Source organism: Cavia porcellus, unplaced genomic scaffold (genome assembly GCF_034190915.1).
Source record: "Cavia porcellus strain 051 isolate PalLab524CR breed Dunkin Hartley unplaced genomic scaffold, mCavPor4.1 scaffold_3, whole genome shotgun sequence".
NCBI lineage: Eukaryota > Metazoa > Chordata > Mammalia > Rodentia > Caviidae > Cavia > Cavia porcellus.
Genome location: NW_026947486.1, coordinates 102,164,055 through 102,182,983, shown reverse-complemented (window position 1 = coordinate 102,182,983; position 18,929 = coordinate 102,164,055). Strand labels below are relative to the sequence as shown.

Genomic DNA, 18,929 nt, shown 5'->3' with positions numbered 1-18,929 from the left:
CAGGTTAAATGCTATTGGAACAAACGCTGTTGTTACAAGGATCTTTATGAACATAAAGATTTATTGGAGCAAGATATTTACAACAAATTTCATTTTTAACAGAAGAATTCATTGAATCCCTGGGAGCTTTTGACAATGAATATTGGCTGTGGACTGGCTTGACCATGATGATTGTCAGTAGGACTCACTGTAAAAGTTTGTTAAGCAACATATTTCTTCATGTTGAGTTCCCCATAGAGACTCTAGAGTGTGGGAATTGTTCCATTAAGTACTTTACCTAGATTTCGTCCTTTCGTTACACTGTGGCCATTCCTCCTTTATTCTGGTAGTATCTTCCTGACACTGTGATCTTTTCAGATGGCAGCATCCAATGTTATGATGTTGTTTTACTGGGAATGTTACCATTTTTATAACAATTCATATTGCCCCTGCTCGTTTTGCCTTTATTTATATGTAAGACCTCACACTGAATATTTTCTGATTTGTTCTCATTTAGCTACTCACTGTCATAATAATACTCCAGAGAATAATTTAGTCGGTCATCTACTTACCCCAACAAAAATACCCGTAGTGAGAAGCAGGAGTGCTGCTTCATTGTCCATCACAAGAAAAGAAAGTCCAGGTAATAATCATATAGTGAAATGCTTGAAAGTATTAGAGATTGTACTTCAGAAATGGGCTGTATCACTTAATTTGTTGCATTTAATATTCAAAACAATTTGAATCATTAGTTTCCAGATTTTTATCATAGAGTAATCTGAGTAATGTATAATTTATATTAAATGATAGCTATATTTGGTGGTTCTTATGACTTGTGTCTAGAGTTCCCCCAAAGCCTCATACAATCATAGGTGGGGCTGTTTCAGAGGTGGCTAGATCTAGAGTATGGGATACTAGGATTGATTCAGTGGTACAATACTAGGCTCAAGGGCACTAGGATTAGGGATGTGAGTGGCGCTCACCCTAAGTAGCCTGGATAAGATATAATGGATAGAAGGAGCTGTAGTTGTCTCCCTTGCTTGCTTGTTTTTGCTGTCTTCTCCTTGCCGTGAACTGTTTCTCATCTGCAATGTTCCTCTGCAAAGCCACTCTTGTTATAGAGCCAGCTGATTATGGACTGAAACCTCTACCAATTGTGTGCTAAATAAAACTTTCCCCCTTTAACTTTGGGTGTCAACTGTTTTGTCTCAGCAACGAGAAAAAAGTATTACAGTGATGGTTGTTAAATTTTAAGGTTCTATGAATTTTGAAAGTGTAGAAGAATTTCATTAAAATCAAGAAAGTAACTTTCCTATTCTACTTTACTTTTTTGCTAAATGTGTAAGCATAATTTTGAATCTACCTTCCAGCTTTTTAACTGGGAGCATAAAAATCGTTAGTAAAATAAAACACATCTTCAGGGTTATGTGGTCTTTTTTATTCATAGCTTATATACAGGGTTAGCTGTACCTGTAGATAGCAGTAGCAAGATATTCCCAGTAATGGAAAGTTCTACTGCATTTTCCTCATTATTTTCCCCTCTGCTTTTTCCTTTCTAAAACATGCCCTGCCTCTTTTGCTTTTTTCCCTGTCATTATTCCTATGAGTAATAAAGTCAATCAAAATGCTATCATAGCCTTCCATATAGGATAGCCCTTCTGCTTTTGGTTCTGATTTCCACCATTGTTTATGCCCAGTGTGTGTCAGATTATTTTCTGCCTGGCTTCCCCACCACCAATCTATTGTAAAATTTTTTATCACTTTTGTTTTAGTTTAATAGATCGACACTATCAAAAAATACCAATATTTTGCGTTTAATTTCTGTAGCTAATCATAATAATAATCTAGTCATTATACTTACTACATTTTTTGTAGCACAAACTGTTGATGTTAAATAATGAGACTGTTTAAATGCAGATATGTAAAGAAAGAGTTAAAATAATAAGTTAAAAGTTTCATTCATATATACTCAATCTTTGGTCATTTATTCTATTTTAATTACTTGATGAGCTCATGTGAATATTTGATATCCATACTTAAAGATGAGGTGATGTATGCATTTACTAATATGTAACAAAACCACTACCAAATATCTTTTTTAAAAGTGTTTATTATAAAAACAGTAAATATTTAGCATAGAAAAACCTTTTCAATGTAATCTTCCTACTATCCCAGTCCTTACTGGTAATAATAATTTTCTTTGCATTTATATGTTTTTTCACAAGCTGAGATGACCTACCTTTATTAAATGTATACTATTGTCTATGTCCCAAAATTACTTCTTATATTCATGACTTCCTTAGTACAGCCCAAGTTTTTTATTGCATATTTGGATTATATTTTCTGCTGATTCAATATTATAGACAATGGGGTAGTTAGCAACCTTGTATAGATTTTTTATGTATTTATCTCTTATTTGCTAAAGATAAACATAGAATCACTAGAAGAAAAAATATTCTCTTTAAATGGCTTTAGTTATATAGATAGATAGATAGATAGATAGATCTATATATATTGCCAAAATGCCTCTAAGAGGAATCTGCACTCTTACCAGCAATATATGAAGTTACCTGGTTCCAAACGTTGGAATACCATTTTCTTCCATCTTGTGTGATGTGGCATATTAGCATTTTTGTCCATTTCCTAGGCAGAAATAATTGTGATAGTTAAAACTAGAAGAGACATTGGAGGTCCTATCCCTTCAGTATGTCTTAGTGCAGTGTTTAGTATGGTGAGAAAATCCTCCTCCTTAATTCTGTTCTGAAACAAATCACATATGGAGGATCTCACATAATCCCATGTAGTGATAAGAGCCCAATGAAGAGGTTCAAACTACTGTAATAAAGTGTTGACAATCTTAAAAATTTTCATGAAAATCAATCTGAAATACAGTGTCATTTGAGTCAAAAAGGCTTATTGCAAACATTGGTTTTGGAGAAGCATCTTATTTTGTCTGTTTAGGATTTTGTCATTGCAGCAACTCTGTTGTTAGTGTTTGATTCCTTGGTACTAACTCTATGTTGGTTCTGTCCCATGTCTGTGATGCATTTCACTGAACATGTGCTGTGCTGTGTGTAATCCCTGTGATTTCATAACAGTTTCTTTTATCTGTTCCTGTTCTTCTACTGTGTCCGTGGTGTTCTTAATCTTGTCAAATTTCTAACTGTTGGAATTTTATTTTCTGTCCTCAATTTACTACAGATTTGAACAAAAAACACATAAAATGTACACCGAATCCATCACGAAGCCATAGTAGTGAAGAATTGAAGACTTCCACTGTGCACTACAAGTCAGCAGTGAAAGTGCCTTCACAGTCAAAAGTGGAAGTGGCTTCCCTGGCAAAGAGAGAAAAAACAAAAGCATCTCCAGAAGTATCTTCTGTGATAAGCAGGGAAGAACTACCAAAGGTGAATCTGGGCACCACCCCCACGATGAGTGACAATGTAGACATGCTCACCTCAGTGGCTATGGAGGCAACCCCAGGAGTGAGCGGAATGCAGACCTCTTCTAGTTTGAGTACAGATACTCTCACAGAGGTGACAATGGACATGTACTCTGAATTAAGTATGGACACCTCCCCCCTGACCAGCGTGGAGGCATCTCCAGTGGTGAGTTTAGACACCTCCCCGGAGGCGAGCACCGATGCCTCCCCGGTAGCTAGTGTAGACTTTTCTCCTGAGGGTAGTATTGAAGTCTCCCTGGAAGGTATGCAGGTGCTGCCTGAAGCAAGCGGGAACGCTTCCTGCAGAGCAGGTACAGAAGGCAAGTCCGACGCAAGTATGCAAGAATCATGCAGGGAGAGCAGGGAAGCCCTGCGTGAGGTGCTGATAGAAGCGACCCCTCGGACAAATGTGGAAGAGCCCCCCAAGGTGAGTGGTAAAGGCATCTCTAAGACAAAACTGACTCTCCAGAGGTTTGTCAAGTGCTTTTCACTGACAGACAGGTTTTCTAATAAAATATGTAGTTCTACTGTATAGATCACAATAGATCAGGTTTTACAATATGACTAATTTGTCATCTATTATACTCTGCAATAAAATGGAACTAACTCAACTAATAATTTTACATTCTCTAATGTTTATTATATCAGCATTTCCCCCCCAGTGCTAGATTATCAGTCAATTTTTTATACAGGACAAAAAATGCATCTGTGTATATGAACTGTTCCTAAATACTGAAGAAAAAGTTTTTGAAAAATATTCCAAACCTTTAATTAAGACTTAGAAATGGAATTAGGTTTTTGAAGTAAGATTTCTTTTAATCTATTACTTTGATCCATTGAATAGTGTCTTGAAGAAAATATCTCTGTATAGTACTTGACTTTCATGCACTAAAGGAAAATTGGGAGTTTAAGAAACTAACAATTGTATTGTATTTAGAACATTTCTCTCTTAGGAAAAAAAAGCCAGCTGCAGTAAAATAATTGCTATTAATTTCTTATTGCATTGGTCTGCACAGAAACTGGAAATTGACACACATATCACCAACCCTATTATCAAGAAGCACCAGTCAGGAAATATCCCCCGTTTTAAGTGGCCTTTATCTCCTACAAAGGAGAGGCGTCCAACCTCACCCATAACTACTGCGTAAGTAATCTGTGTGCAGTTGTTCTTCATAGGTGTTTTACTGTGATAGACTTCATTTCAGTGTCCCATAAATGAAACATATAGTATATATGGCGACACAAATGTAAAGAAAAATACTTTAAAAGTAGATTTACTTTTGTCAATTTAAAAAATTCCCAGAGAATAATGTCATTAACACACAGTATTAAGATGTGTGTATGTGTCTAGGGGTGAGGGGTGCTGGGGATCAAACCCAGAGCCTTGCACATGCTAGGCAACCACTCCACCCACTGAGCTATATACCCCCTCTGCCCTAGACATTATATTATATGAAATCGTATACTGAAACTAATTAGCACACATTTGTTACTTTTTCCTCAGGCAAAATCAAAAGAATTGCCCCCCATCACCTTCTCCAGCCTTGAAACAATCATCACCATCCCCTCCATCCTATAAAATAATACCTGTTCAACGTACCGTTTGTGTGCCAAATGCATTAGATACTTTGAAAGAGAAAAGAGAAACTGTTTCTAAAACTACAAATGATGAAGCTGTGAAGCAAAAGCATATGATTCATGATGGTAACTTTATTCTCTTCAAAAGTTTTCTTTGGTAACCAAAAAATCTTAAGATACTTTGGTAATGTTCAATTTCATTTCTTTTCCCACCCGAGATAATTTAATGAACCAATGGGCCTGGATTGTGGCTCTTCTTGCTTGTCCTTGTCCTTGTCTGAACTTACTCCATCACTTTGCTTTTGGAAGGTATATTTTTGGATAAGAAGGTTGGTATACGTCAGTGGTGGCAAACCTGTGGCACGCATGCCACAGTGAACTGGGGCACTAAAATGTTCACCATCACTGATCTATGTGATCCCCATGGGCCCTGCCAGCTCTGATATTGGATGGCGGTTGGAGACAGCATGTCTAGCTATTGGTGGGTGAGCAGGTTTTCACAGGAGACACAGGTCATGTTCCATACATAGGCTTCACATGTGCTGTATCGTGGTTTGTGTTCTTCACAGGTTCCTGAAAGTGTCACATTGCTGTTTTGCCTGTTGCATACATTTGTATACCTGTACACATTACTTAATTTCTGACATGTTTGAGAATTTTGCTTTTCTAAGGAATTCCACAGTAGTCTTTGAGGCAGAATTAGTCTTTTTATTATACATTATTCATCCTTGGTATGTCTTAAAATTTTCATTTTCATGTGGTTTACTTAAAATAAGAAAGTTTGTTATACAGACTAAAATATTATAATATGCCTTTATGCATTCACATTATTTTACTGATAGTCTTGGTTTCTTTTGTCATCTACAGTTGGTCATTTCATGATAATCAGATGTATACACTGTTATCAACGTTTAGCTTGACAGTAATAAAAGTGATGTACAAATCTCCAGATTTATGCCAGGTCTACTTTCAGTTAGTTGAATATTTAAAATTTATAGTGTGCACTTGGACTAAGCATAAGCCTGGTTTTCCCTGTTTTTAATATTTCTCCATCTTTTCCAAGAATCATTGAGTCACTTATCTCAAAGCCGCTAAAGCTTGAAGTACATTGTTGCATTTTGGAAACAAAATACTAATTCTGTTGTTAGGGCTTTGAATAACTCACCTGTAGTTCGCATGTTATTTAGACATTTTAATCTGGTATTTTGATGTTTTGGTTTGCACTGGACTTTGTTGGACAGAGGCTGTGAATTCCCTAAACTAACGGTTTCATATATTTATTTAAACTAGGGTCTGGTAATAAAAGCACACCAGGGAACATGAGTGCTGAAGAAGCGACAAAAATTTTGGCAGAAAGGCGCCGTCTTGTTAGAGAACAAAAAGACAAAAAGGAAGAAGAGAATCTCCAAAAAGAAGTTGAACAAAGGTCAGCACAAAGCCTTTCTATACTCTAAAGCTTGGGTAGGGCTCAAAACTTGAAATTTCACCCTTAAAGAACAATTAACTTTTTCTTCATTGAGGATCAGAACTCTTTGATTGCTTTCTAAACTGAGAAAGTATAGAAAATATTTCAAGGCTTTGTAACTGACTGAGCAGAGAGGACCCCGACATCACCATACATTCTGCACCATGAAGGTGTTCTCTGAGAACATGTGGGAGAGACCAAGCTCCCATCTGGGGTCCTGCCCTCAGCAGTAGCACCTGAGTGATCAAAGGACTGATCACTGTTGTCAGTCCCTTTACTTTTAAGACTGGTGACTTCAGATTTGTAAACATGGAAATAATATTGTTTTAAATTTAGGTGCTTTCCAGTGACTTTGGGACCCCTGAATCTCATCATGCCACTGGCTTGCTGCTGGAAGGCTGTCCTGTGGGCAGTGAATCTTGTATGCAGATATATGCATTTCAGCTTAAAAAAGAGGTTTATGCTTTTCCATCCTGAAGTTCATTTTATGTTATGCCCTATAATGTAAAATCTCTATCTAGTGCTACAAAGAATACCTGTAGTATTTGACTTCATTTTCAAGTATTAAGTGTCCTTGGAAATAGAGTCATACACTTTGCATATGCTTTATAGAGGCTTAGAGTGAGGAAGAGGAAGGGGATAATGGGAATATCAAGAAATTGTAACTGGAAGAATATTATTCACTTTGCATATACTTTATAGAGGCTTAAGGGGATAATGGGAATATCAAGAAATTGTAACTGGAAGAATATTATTCACTTTGCATATACTTTATAGAGGCTTAGAGTGAGGAAGAGGAAGGGGATAATGGGAATATCAAGAAATTGTAACTGGAAAATATTATTCATTACCTCATATTATAAACAGAGTTAATTAAGCATTTGCAAACACTGAACACAGACACCCTTCCACTCTCTTCTAAATTAACCCATCATCCCCAGGTGAAATTGTGAGCAGGTGTAAATAAAGCATTTGGGGTGATCTCTGTCTCTTAAAACATAAATTGTTTCTCTTTTGCACATGTGCATATATATGTGTTTTCAAGCTGCAAAATTGTCCAGTAGTAAATGGAAATTTTTTTCTACTCCCATTCCTTTTCACCTTGATTTAAAAGGGTTAAAATTATATGTGAGTCTGGTATAAATGAAAATTCTGTTACTGTACCCAAGGACTTTTTTTTTGTCTTTTTCCTTTTTATTGGTATTGGGAATCGAACTCACAACTGCCTGCTTGCAAGGCAGGTGCTTATGCCACTGAGCTAAATCCCCAGCCCCTGTACCCAAGGAATTTTACATATCACTGCAAGCTTATATGGTAATCACTAAGATAAATACTAAGAGGTATTTATATGTACTTGGCGTTACTAGGAAAATGGCAGCTGTGTCAGACAAAATGGATGAAGCCCAAGTTGAAGAATTCTCAAAATGTGAAAATAGGCAACAGGAAAAAGAAATTGAAAACAGCACAGGACAGAAGCCTCAAGAAGACCAGGAAGTAATGCAACAGGTTTGTTGGCTTCACACTTTAGCAACAGATAAGAACAAGTTGAAACTCAAAGCAGCAATGTGTTTTTGAGCAGATAGATCATCTCCAGCCACCCCCAGCAAAGCCCTGGAATGTTTCCCAAGGATAGCAAACGAATGCAGAAAGCAGCAGATTATATATTATCACTCCTTTACTTTGGTTAGACAGCCCAAGTCAGGCTTCTGTCTTGTATTCTGTGATGCTGTACAGGGCACTCACAGCTGCACCTCATACCCTTCAGCAGTTAAGAAGGTAACACAGATTGGGAATGCCTCTGAAAGTTTAAAATTATCAAATTCACCAAGAAGAATGTCTGACCCTTCTAAATTCAAACTGCCAGTTAAATGAAGCCCCAAAGTGAGCTCAGGCTACGCTCATTTTGCAGTATTGCCCCAGTACAATTTATATCAGAGTGTTAGTGCATCATTCATCAAAACTGGTTGTATGTTTCATAAAGGATTGTATCCTCTGGCATTTCTTGGGAAGGAACTTTTATGGATTTTCTCAATGTTTTGGCAAAACCTAAGACTTTGGTTCCTAAGACATTTCTGTTGCCGTGTGGATGTATAGCTCTGAAGTCACTTATATACTTTTACAGTAAGGTTCCCTGCTGTTCATAATGCTAACTTGAACATCCCAAGCCTTTTAGGTAACATTTAGCCTAGGTTCCGTGCATTCTAACTAATGCTTTAAAAAATGACAACTATGGTAGGGCTGTACATCCATATATATGTACATACTAAATCAAAAGATTGCAACTGTTTAATTTTTTAAACTGGTAGTCTCTGTTTCACTCAGATATATTGAAATTAATGACATTTTTATACTAATTTCCTAGAAAGGAGATGCCAAAATAAATGCTTGTGAAGAAGCCGATAAACGCAAGAAGGAACAAGAGAGGATTATGTTACAAAATCTGCGAGAAAGATTGGAAAGAAAAAAGGTGCTTACTTTCTATTTTCTGGGTTTTGGTTGTGTTAGACAGTGTGGGGCATGTGATACCAGAACATTTTTGAAAATCGCAGATTGAGTATGCGTTAGTCCCTGGCTGTTTCCCCACTAGGTATGGGCTTTCTTTCCTTTTCCAAGTAGCTGAGTTCTACATAGAGGGCTCACCCCTTACTAAGCATACATACCTTTGCTAGCCATTACAGCAGTGCTTCTATATCAGTCTGGAAACAAAGCTCCTTTGAATAGGATGCCTTCAGCCATAGTAGAGGCTGGTGGAACTTACTGTCTCCTAAACTGGGCTAGAATTTGCAGCAGCTATGGTGCAAAGAAGTATAAGCCTCTTTGAAAAGCCAACACACAGCCCATGGTAGAGCTACTTTTATACACCTCATATGGCTCATCTACTGTATTTTCCCAAAATAAGACCAGGTCTTATATTAATTTTTGCTCCAAAAGATGTAATAGGACTTATTTTCAGAGATTGGCTAATTTTTTCACCTCCAACAGTCTACATTTATTCACGTACAAAAATCTACATTTATTCCACTGCAATCATATCATCATCTTCCGGAACATCATCATAACTCTTCAAGCCCTGAATTCCCTGCCTGGATTTCTTGCAACTCCATGTCCTATAGAAGCATTGGCCCCAATCTCTCATGTCCAGCAGTGGAGCTGTTCTTAAAAGAGCACTTGGTGTCCCTGTATCCTACCTGTGTATTGATAGCACCACTGTCATTGATTTTATCCCATGAATTCTTCACCCATGTTACAGCCTCTTGCAGGCTGGGCTACACAAAGTTTCCATTAAATCAAGTGTTACTTAAGACTTCCACGTCAGGAGTGGCAACAAAAATGATGACAGTTAAAAATGATGGTCCACACATAACTGACAAAATTTGCAGACACTGAAATTCAGGAAACATTTATTTCACATGAGGGCATTAAGTATATCCATTCCAACACAAAACATACTGAATTGTGAAGATTCATATTAAACATAATCATGTCCATCTGCCAATCAGATGTATGCGTTATTCATGTCTTGTGTCTATACTCCACTTCATCATTCAGCAATAAGTCTCCAATTTTTTTGGTTTACATAGGCATTTACCTTTCCTTTAAAGGCACCTGCTTGTGTATTTAAAAATATATAATTTATATTGTCATGTATTTTGACTATTTCAATAATATTTATATGCAGTTATAGTAACATTATTTTATAATTCATATGTCTGTTGTATGTTTCCACAGATATACTAGTTGTATCTGTGGCTGACAGTCTTAACTAGGGCTTATTTTGGGGGTGGGATTTATATTACAGGCTAGGTCTATAAAACCATGCTAGGTCTTATTTTGGGGAAACATGGCAGGAACTTGGTCTGGGCACAGATTCTACAAGACCCCTTGTCAATAGATCAGGCACCCTGAGGTGGCCAAGGAGCCATAGTTGACCTCACCTCACGAAGGAGAGGAGACAGTTCTTATCCCCCTATAAAATACATCCCTTATCCAGCTCCTTGGCTTCTCTTTTTAGTAGCAAAGTCTCTCGACCCTGTGGTATCATCGAGGTTCCTTATTTTCATTAAAATCAGCTTCTTGAATAATCCGTTAAGACTAAAATTCTATTAAATGTTCTAATCGATTTGCAATAAATAGTATGTGCTTAGTTTCAAGAAATGAATTTCCATGTGCAAATAATGAGAAGTTGGTATTTGAGTGTCTGTATTAGGACAATTAAGTACAGCTGTTGCCATTCATGGTATTTTATAGCTGAAACCAGGGTGGCAAGAGGGAAGTTGGCTGCCACTCTAGACCTTTGGTTGGTTTAATCTGGTTTTAGAACAGTTTTGTGGACATTGTCCACCTCTGTGAAATGGAGATATTAACTGCTACAGGACCACTGGTTTTATTCTTTATGTTTCATTTTTTGTTTTCTTTAAATAGAGAATTGAGGAAATTATGAAGCGGACAAGGAAGCCAGAGCCAGATGCTTCCAAGGTAATCTTTACTCCTTCCTGCTGCGTATGAGAATTCCTCTTGTTTCATGTTCTTGCCAGCTTTTCACTTTTGCAAATCTGGCAGTAAAGAATCACATTCGCATTTCCATGATTATTAAAGAGATTGAGCATGTTTTGGGTCTGGATAGCTTTCCTGTTTTCTCTTGTGTGAAATGCTTGTTTAGGTCTTTTTCCCTGAAACCTTTGGGCTGACTTGTCTTTTGCCTTCTTGTAGTTTTTGAATGTTCTAAATTCTGCTGCTTTCTGGACTGTGTGATATAGGCAGCTCCTTCTGATGTGTGACTTGACTTCTCTTATTGTCATCTTCCGCTGGATAGAAGCTCCGGATGTTAATGCTGTTGACCTTTGTCAATATTTTGTAGTACAAAGCTGAGTGCTTTTTCATGTACTTACTATTCATTTGGAAATCCACTTTGGTAACATGGCTTTTCAAGTCATTGGCCCATTTTTTTATTTCATCCTTTTTCTATTGATTGTAGGAATTTTTATCTACTCTGGCCAGGAGTCCTTTGATACATTTATTGTAGGGTCTTCTCCCATGCTATACAAGAGCTGATCAAATAATATGGCATATATTTAAATTTTTAAAATTTATTACATTAACAGATACATTATCATTAATTCCCATTCTCCATTCTCCATTGCTTCAACTGCACTTGTCCCAGCATTCTTGCCATTTTTTGAAGCAGTTCTAGAAATTTTTTCATCAGTATCTCTAAGTGGTCTCATCAAAAATAACGTAAGTGCTACTGCCAAGTGCCATCCAATGGACAGGCAGGCTGGAAAAAACACTGTGTCCTCATCTACCTTAGTCACCAGGTCTGACACCTTATGACGTGAGGCTTTTCCCTAAAGTCAAAATGACCATGAAAGTAAACATTTTGAATCAGTTCAGGACATTGAGACAGCCATAACAGCACAACTACAGACACTCAGGAGAGAAGACAAAATAATATAATACCTGTGTTTGAAGTGAGAAGGAGGAGTATTTTTAAGGAGATTAATGGCAAAGTGTCTTTTACTATAATAATTATTTTTTCATTTAAACATTCACTCTATTTTTAGATCATATGACGTAGTTTGCCCCTTTCTCTTGATGTCTTAACAATTCAGTGGTCTTCATTTCAGTAAACTCAGATTTATCCTTTTTTTCCTTTATTGTGAATGCTTTTTGGTTCTTTTTCAATTTTGCTTACTCCAGTATCATATCTTTTAATGGAATATATTTATTTAGCAACTTCACTATGGGGCCATAATTCATGTCTCACTGCTGGGCAACTCTAAATTAATGAAATAAATAAATATGTTGACTCTTATAATTCTTAGTATGCATAGTATCACTGTTTATCTTTGGGCAGTAATTACTCAAATTCAAGCAACTAGGTTTGGTCCATGTATAGACTTTTTATTCATTTTATTAGTGAAAAGACTGATAAAAGTGAAAAGATCAATTTGTACCACCAGTGGTACAATCTGCATAATGAAATCACTAGTGGTTCCGGTTGACAGGAACAATTTAAGCCCTATTTCTTGCAGATTCTGTGTTCTTTCATTCTGGGTCACAGAATTGATCCTTTACCTGTTTACATTGCCCATTTCTAGCCGGTCATACCATTAATTACCATGAGAACATAGACCAAGTATGTCAGTTCCAAAAAGTGCTAGGAGTCAGTTCATTGGCCCAAGAAATTTTACCTTTCTTGGTAAAAGAACTTTTTAGCTCTTCACCAACTTGTTGAACCCCAGCTCAGTTGGGATTCCAAGCAGGGAGAGGACAGATGGCAGTCCAGAGCTGTAGCCCAGGTCAGAGAGAACCTTCATTTTTCTGTCTCTTTCCCTAGCTGAAAGATCCAACTAAGGCCCCCTGCTTCTGTCCCCTGTAGATTCTTGGGGCCAGTTAAAGAGGTGATTTTTTTTTTTACTTTTTAATTGAAAAGTTACCTATCATTCCAGTCTTGAATTCAGACTGCTTTAAAATTCTAAGCCAGGTGGTTGGATATTAGTTATATTCATTATTTTCTTTTTTAACTGTAGGCCATGGAAGCGTCTGGCAATAACATAACTGAAGAAGAAGAAGCTGATGATGAGGACACCAAAAGTGAGAAGGGCTGTCTTAACACATTTTCATCAGGTTTGCTTGCTCCTGCAGTTCTGTTAGTCACCATTCAGGGGCAGGACTGCCCAGGTTCATAGCCAAGGGCTCTTCCACTTGTGAGCTGTGGGCCTTGGGCAGGTCACTTAAACTTTCTGCACAGAAGGGGAAGTTAACATTGTCTTTGTCCTGGGTGGGCATGAGGTTTTAATGAGGTAAATCTGAGTAATACTCAGCATAGTGTCTGACATGTAATAAACCCTAACATTAGCTGCTATGGCTGCTGTTACCTTACAGGCCATGCTAGAGACTGTAGGTGGCTGCTCTGTCTCAGTGAGGATTGCTGGCATTTCACAGCTCAGGCCCTCAGAAGGCATCCATGACTGACTATAGATAGAATTCCACTTTCTGCCTCCTTAAGAAAAACTGAAGTCATGTCATGATATGAGTGCCCTCCAATATATATTGTTGACTCCCTGTGAGTAGGAAACACTTCTGAGCAGGAATAATTGGGATATCTGTCCATGCATATCCTGCAAGCGGATAGTGAACAAGTAAGGAAGGTGTCGTGTAGGGTGCTAGAGATGGAGTGATGAAGGGCCGTGGCCTCAGCCTCAAGGAGCCCCAGCCTTTGGGAGACAAACTCATAAGCAAGCAGAGCTGGCGCCTCTGTGACCAGGTCAAGAGAGGCTCAGTCAGCGCCAGGAGAGCAGAGCAGCAGGAGCCTCTGGATCTGCCTCCGAGCACCGAGGAGAGCCGCAGATAGGAAGGAGCCCTGGAAGGGAGGCCAAACTCAGGGCATGCTGGCTGTGGTCATCAGGGCCAGGGCTGGGAAGCAAGGAGCACTCCTGCTTTCCGTGCTGTCAGCATTCCCAGCAGTTTCTTAAAGGCGGTCCCTTTGAGCGCAGCTGCTCTGCGACCACAGCTGAGATACACAGAGCAGATTGGGGATGGCCAGCCTGGCTCCCCAGAGCACCACCGGCCTTCCATGCCCTACTTCCAGCAGTCACCGCCCATCTTATCAAGATCACATCCTTGGCTGTTTCTTGTACTTATTGTTTAAACTCCAATGGTAATTATTTGTTTTTCTTCCTTAGGTACTGGACATAATGGAGATTCATCTGCCAAACTCAAAATACCTTGTAAAAATGCCACAAGAATACCTCAGAAAGTGGTGCTTATACAGGCCAACACTAGAGAAAAAAATAAGGAGCAGACACCATACTTCAACGGTGACGTGAGGGCCTCTAAACAGAAGGATGCGAAAGACGCTTTTAATTATGCAAAAGGCTCAAGGTGAGTCACCTGGCACCTTATGTACCTGAGTAAACATGGGGGTTGTGATTAACCTCAGCGTGCTGAGCTAGAACAAGGTCCTCACTGAGCTCTTAGCCTGCACATGCCAAACACTGTGTCCAACCGCAACCCAACAAACCAGCGAATCCCCAGCAGCCTCATTAGTAAGGACCATCATTGCTGTGTTTTAGAGATCATCAGACTGAATGTAAAGCAACCAAGGGCTTTATTTGCCCAACGTGCCACTACTAAAGGGCAGAGCCCAAATCCAAACCCAAATTCACCTGACCCCAGACTATTTTTGTTCACATGGTTAATGTTTTGTAAAATCAGGGAAGGAGGCATTTGTGGAGTAACTGCCATAGACCAGGCATCGTATATTGCTTTCCGTGTGGTACTGGCCTTCACACTCATGATGTTCAACCATTTTTTATGTTTTATTTTGGGATGAGATCTCACACTGTCGCTAATTTGTCCAGGAGGAACTAAAACATAGTCCTCCTGCCTCAGCCTCCCAGAGTGCTTGGATCCAAGTGTATGCCACCATGCCTGGCTATGTTACCAGTTTTATATCTCCCTGCAGCTCTGATTTATGTTCCTTTCATGTATGTGGAAATGGGGTCAGGTGACTGCCTGAAAGCGGGCATTAAAGCCACAAGACCCATGGTAATAGGAGCGTGCTGAGAATCTGGGTGCCAGTGCCAGTGCTAGTGGGGAAAGCGCGCCAGAGGTGGAAATCCTGCCCTGACGCTCAGTGTGCACTCTTGACCAACTCAAAGGAGAGAACCAGTGTTCTGGCACCCTGCATGCGTGGCTGCTTCTTGCCCTCTGTGCTTCCCTGGCACCTTAGGGCTTTTCTAGAATACACCAGGTTTTGTGAGCTCCAGGGTCCTTTTCAGCCTTCCCATTCCAGGATTAGGAAAGTTCATTTATACCTGAGGCATCTCTTGTAAGCTAATTAAAAGATAAAGTTTCTTTCAGGCAGAGCCTTGGCATTAGAATAATCAGAGTTCTGATGAAAATGTCTCTTTCCAGTCCACTTATGAAGAGAATGACCACCCGCACTGGAAAATCCATCCAAGCGAGGGATGCCACCTCCAGCACCCCATCCACCCAGGGTGTTGCAACAGATCAGGGGGCCGTTTGTAACCAGGGGTTTGACTTTGCTCATCACAGCACCGAGTCACCTGCCACCAATAGCACTCCTAATAGCAACAGCCACAATTCAAGGGATTCCATGGCAACTCACCAAAATAGTAAGATATCCTCAGACTGTCAGGAGAGGAGCAAGCCTGTTCCTTCGCAGTCTGGTAAGGCCTCAGCCCACCCTTACTTTTCCTGAGCCCTCTCCTGCAAGCCCTGTCCTGCTCCCTGCTTCCCGAAGTCTCCATTGCAGGAAGGGTTTAGAAGAATCTTTGACTCATATGTTCACAATGGGGCAGTATTTCATGTGTCTCACTGCCAGGCAGCTTGAACCCCCAGTAGTACCTGCATGGGTGGCTTTTTGTTAATTTTGTTAGTGAAAAGACCTGAAAGTGGTTAGATCTGTTTTTACTGCTAGTGGTACAAGCTGCTCAATGGGACAGTCGTGCCTGCCCCACTGATGGTTCAAACAGGCTGGAATGTGTTGTTACTTTTGAGAGGAGATAACTTGATTCTAGTTTTTATTTTTCACATTTCTTGCCAGATACAAAAAAATATTAAGTTCCTTTCAAAATGCAGATTCCCCTGGACTCCTAACCCACCAGCTGCATGACAAGCACATAGACACTCCTTTAGGGCCACAGGCTAGGGAGCTCTTTGAAATTAGCCCCTCATCCTATATTTCCAAAATCAAAAGCCATTGATTTTCTTTCCTTGGCAAGGCTTATTTGAAAATAAAAACACTTTTGTTGTACTAATAAGGATTGAACCTAGGGTCTTTGTCCTGAGCTATATCCCCAGTCTTTTTGTGATTTTTTTTTTTTACTTTGTTTGAAACAAGGTCTTACTAGGTGGTCCAGGCTGGGCCCTAACTCGTGATCCTTTTGCCTCAGCCTTCCAGAGTGCTAAGATTATGTTACTACACCTGGTCTCTTTGAAATTAAGTGATTTCATAGCATTGGGGGGGGTTTGAGGAAATGGGGAACATTTATAGGAGCACTGGGGAGGCAGCAACCCAAGGAGCTGCAGAAGGTCTTAGGCCTGCCCCAAAGGAAGACCAGGGTTACTATGAGTGTCTTCTCTAATCTTTCTTTTTCTTTTCCCTCTGTTAGACATGTAAACTTCCTGTGACCTGGAACATCAATTCATCTATCACTCTGGATAAATTTCCCATCCATGTTCCAGAATTTTCCTGCTTTGTGCTTGAATCTAGCAAAGGAAATGACCATTAAAAAAAGGAAGAAATAAGACATCTAAAGGCCACTGTTCCATCTGTCGTAAAAGATATCCATCTCATCTTATTTACTTGTGAGTTCTCAGTAAAAAGATGGATTTTTTTCTTGAAAAGTCCCCATTGTCTCCTGTGTTTTCCTACCAATGTGTATGCACCTGCAACATGGTTGTAAATGTTAACAGTCAAATTTTAAAAGAATCCTGTCAAAGTGACAGTCACTTTTTCAGTGTATTTTTTAAAACTTATAATTTCTTCTGCTTAATAGTGACATCAATTTTAACAACTGGAAGCTCATCGTAGTCTTGTTAAGAACCTAATAGATTCTATGAAGCTCAGAATTGTTCACAAGAGCTGTGTCCAATTGTTGCTAATACACCAATCCTGGAAGTTGCATAATATAGTAACAGTTTACATATCTCTATTTCATTCTGCTGCTTTAATGCCTGGCATTCATTCCCCCAATGCATCTGTTACTATCAGTGCAATGTTTTCTTTTGAAGGACACACTGGGCTTTAACTACAGACATAGGGATTGTTTTTGTTACATGCATAAAGGAGTAGTAGCTGCTCTCTTCCAGCAGTGTCACGTTCCCCTAAATGTTGAGCATTCATCACCGTCTCTCTCTCTCTCTCTCTCTCTCTCTCTCTCTCTCTCTCTCTCTCTCTCTCTCTCTCTCTCTGTTCTCCTCAGTCCTGTCGTCCTTTACCATACACTCATGCTTGGGATATGTAACCAAAATGTGCTTGCTTTTCTCTTGGCACTGGCTGCAAGGAAGGACGGGGGCAGCGTTACTCCTCAGTCCTCACAAGAAGCACACACACGTACACACATACAAGTACACTTGCACACGCACACACACCACATAGATGATTCCATAAAACTTGAAAGCAAGTTCCTTGTTCTAACACTAATGAGTTTCATAGTGTTGAGTCACAGAATTTGAAGTAGACCAATTATTCCTTTTGGCTACTAGTCTGGGATTCATAAAAGGAGATAACTATTCTTTCTAATCTTTTGGGTTTTGGGTACTTTGAGTACTGTACCTTTGTTATAGATTAGGGCAGGATACCTTAAGTTTAAAAATTTTTTATACACTAGCTTTTATATAGAAGGCAGAGACAATCACTCTAAAATACTGAGGTTCTGATGTTTTTCTGCACCGATGGCATGTTGAAACACTGTTGCAGCTCTGTGTAAATGTGTGCTTTATGAAATAAACTTGGCAGATGAAACACATTTTGTTAGACTCTGATGATAAGAAACGCATTGGTAGTGGTATACATGTGGCACACTTGCTGACTGCTCAGCACAGGCAGCCAGCACCTCAGTAAATAGTAAACGGGCCCTGACTCTCCTCCTCTTGCAGCTGGTTATCGGGAGTTGTTCTCCTTCAGGACAGCAAGACACCAGCGCCAAACTCTGGATTTCTCCCTGCAGCGAATCAGTGCCTACACTTGTTTCCTCTGGTGGCTCTCACTTACTGTGTCTATTGTAAAAGTATCTTTTTATTGTGGTAAAATTCATATAATAGTCATTTATATGAAAAATTCATTTTTTCATTTTTGTTTCTCTGAGATGGAGTCTGGCCATGTTGCCTAGGCCGGCCTTGAACTCCTGGGCTCAAGCAGTCCTCCTGTCTCAGCCTTCCACATAATTGGGCCTATAGGTGTGTGCCACCACAACTGACTAAAAGTCACCACCAGCTCCCTTGGTCCACCTCTCGTCTCTAGTTTCTGTCACAACTCCAAGACATGGGTGGAATCCCTAGCCTTTTTGGCCCCCACCTGACGTTGTGGTCCCCTCACATATCCCTTCCTCTCCAGATAGACTTTTAGTGTCCTCCCTGAAGGACCATCCCTGGACACCACTAGGAGATTCTTCAGAACACCACGTTTCCTACACCTGTGTCATTAAGGACACCACATGTGACAGCTGCAGTGCCCAGATATCCTGCTGCCCGGGACCCCAGAGATCTGAATCCAAGCGGAGAGGGATGCTAGATGGGTCCACGGCTCTTTGCTTGCTGTCCCCCCGTTGAGCCTTGTCCCTGTCAAAAGAGGAGGCTGTACCTCAGGCGCTGTCACATCTGCAGGTCACCCCTTCCCGGGCACATCAGAGACATCAGACCCATTCTATCAGCAGGGCTGAGTCCCTGGGAGCTACTGGGTGGGTTGGCATAGGCCCCGGCGCTCGCTCCAGCTCC

At 39.7% G+C, this 18,929-nt stretch overlaps 1 protein-coding gene across 3 annotated transcripts in view; it reads left to right on the top strand.

Annotated features, from left to right (window-relative positions):
- Nucleotides 1–17,962, top strand: part of Map7d3 (MAP7 domain containing 3) — a 30,849-nt gene extending 12,887 nt beyond the window's left edge. For 2 of the 3 annotated variants that reach the window (XM_063246449.1, XM_063246451.1), the window contains exons 8-19: nt 497–622; nt 3,181–3,848; nt 4,438–4,565; nt 4,926–5,125; nt 6,290–6,425; nt 7,832–7,970; nt 8,827–8,931; nt 10,887–10,940; nt 12,995–13,091; nt 14,150–14,348; nt 15,384–15,658; nt 16,604–17,962. In XM_063246449.1, the coding sequence (XP_063102519.1) occupies nt 497–622; nt 3,181–3,848; nt 4,438–4,565; nt 4,926–5,125; nt 6,290–6,425; nt 7,832–7,970; nt 8,827–8,931; nt 10,887–10,940; nt 12,995–13,091; nt 14,150–14,348; nt 15,384–15,658; nt 16,604–16,611 (2,135 nt within the window). In that variant the 3' untranslated portion in view covers nt 16,612–17,962. The remainder of the gene's footprint in view (nt 1–496; nt 623–3,180; nt 3,849–4,437; nt 4,566–4,925; nt 5,126–6,289; nt 6,426–7,831; nt 7,971–8,826; nt 8,932–10,886; nt 10,941–12,994; nt 13,092–14,149; nt 14,349–15,383; nt 15,659–16,603) is intronic. The other variant, XM_063246450.1, reaches the window with a different exon arrangement.
- The last annotated feature ends 967 nt before the right edge of the window (nt 17,963–18,929 follow it).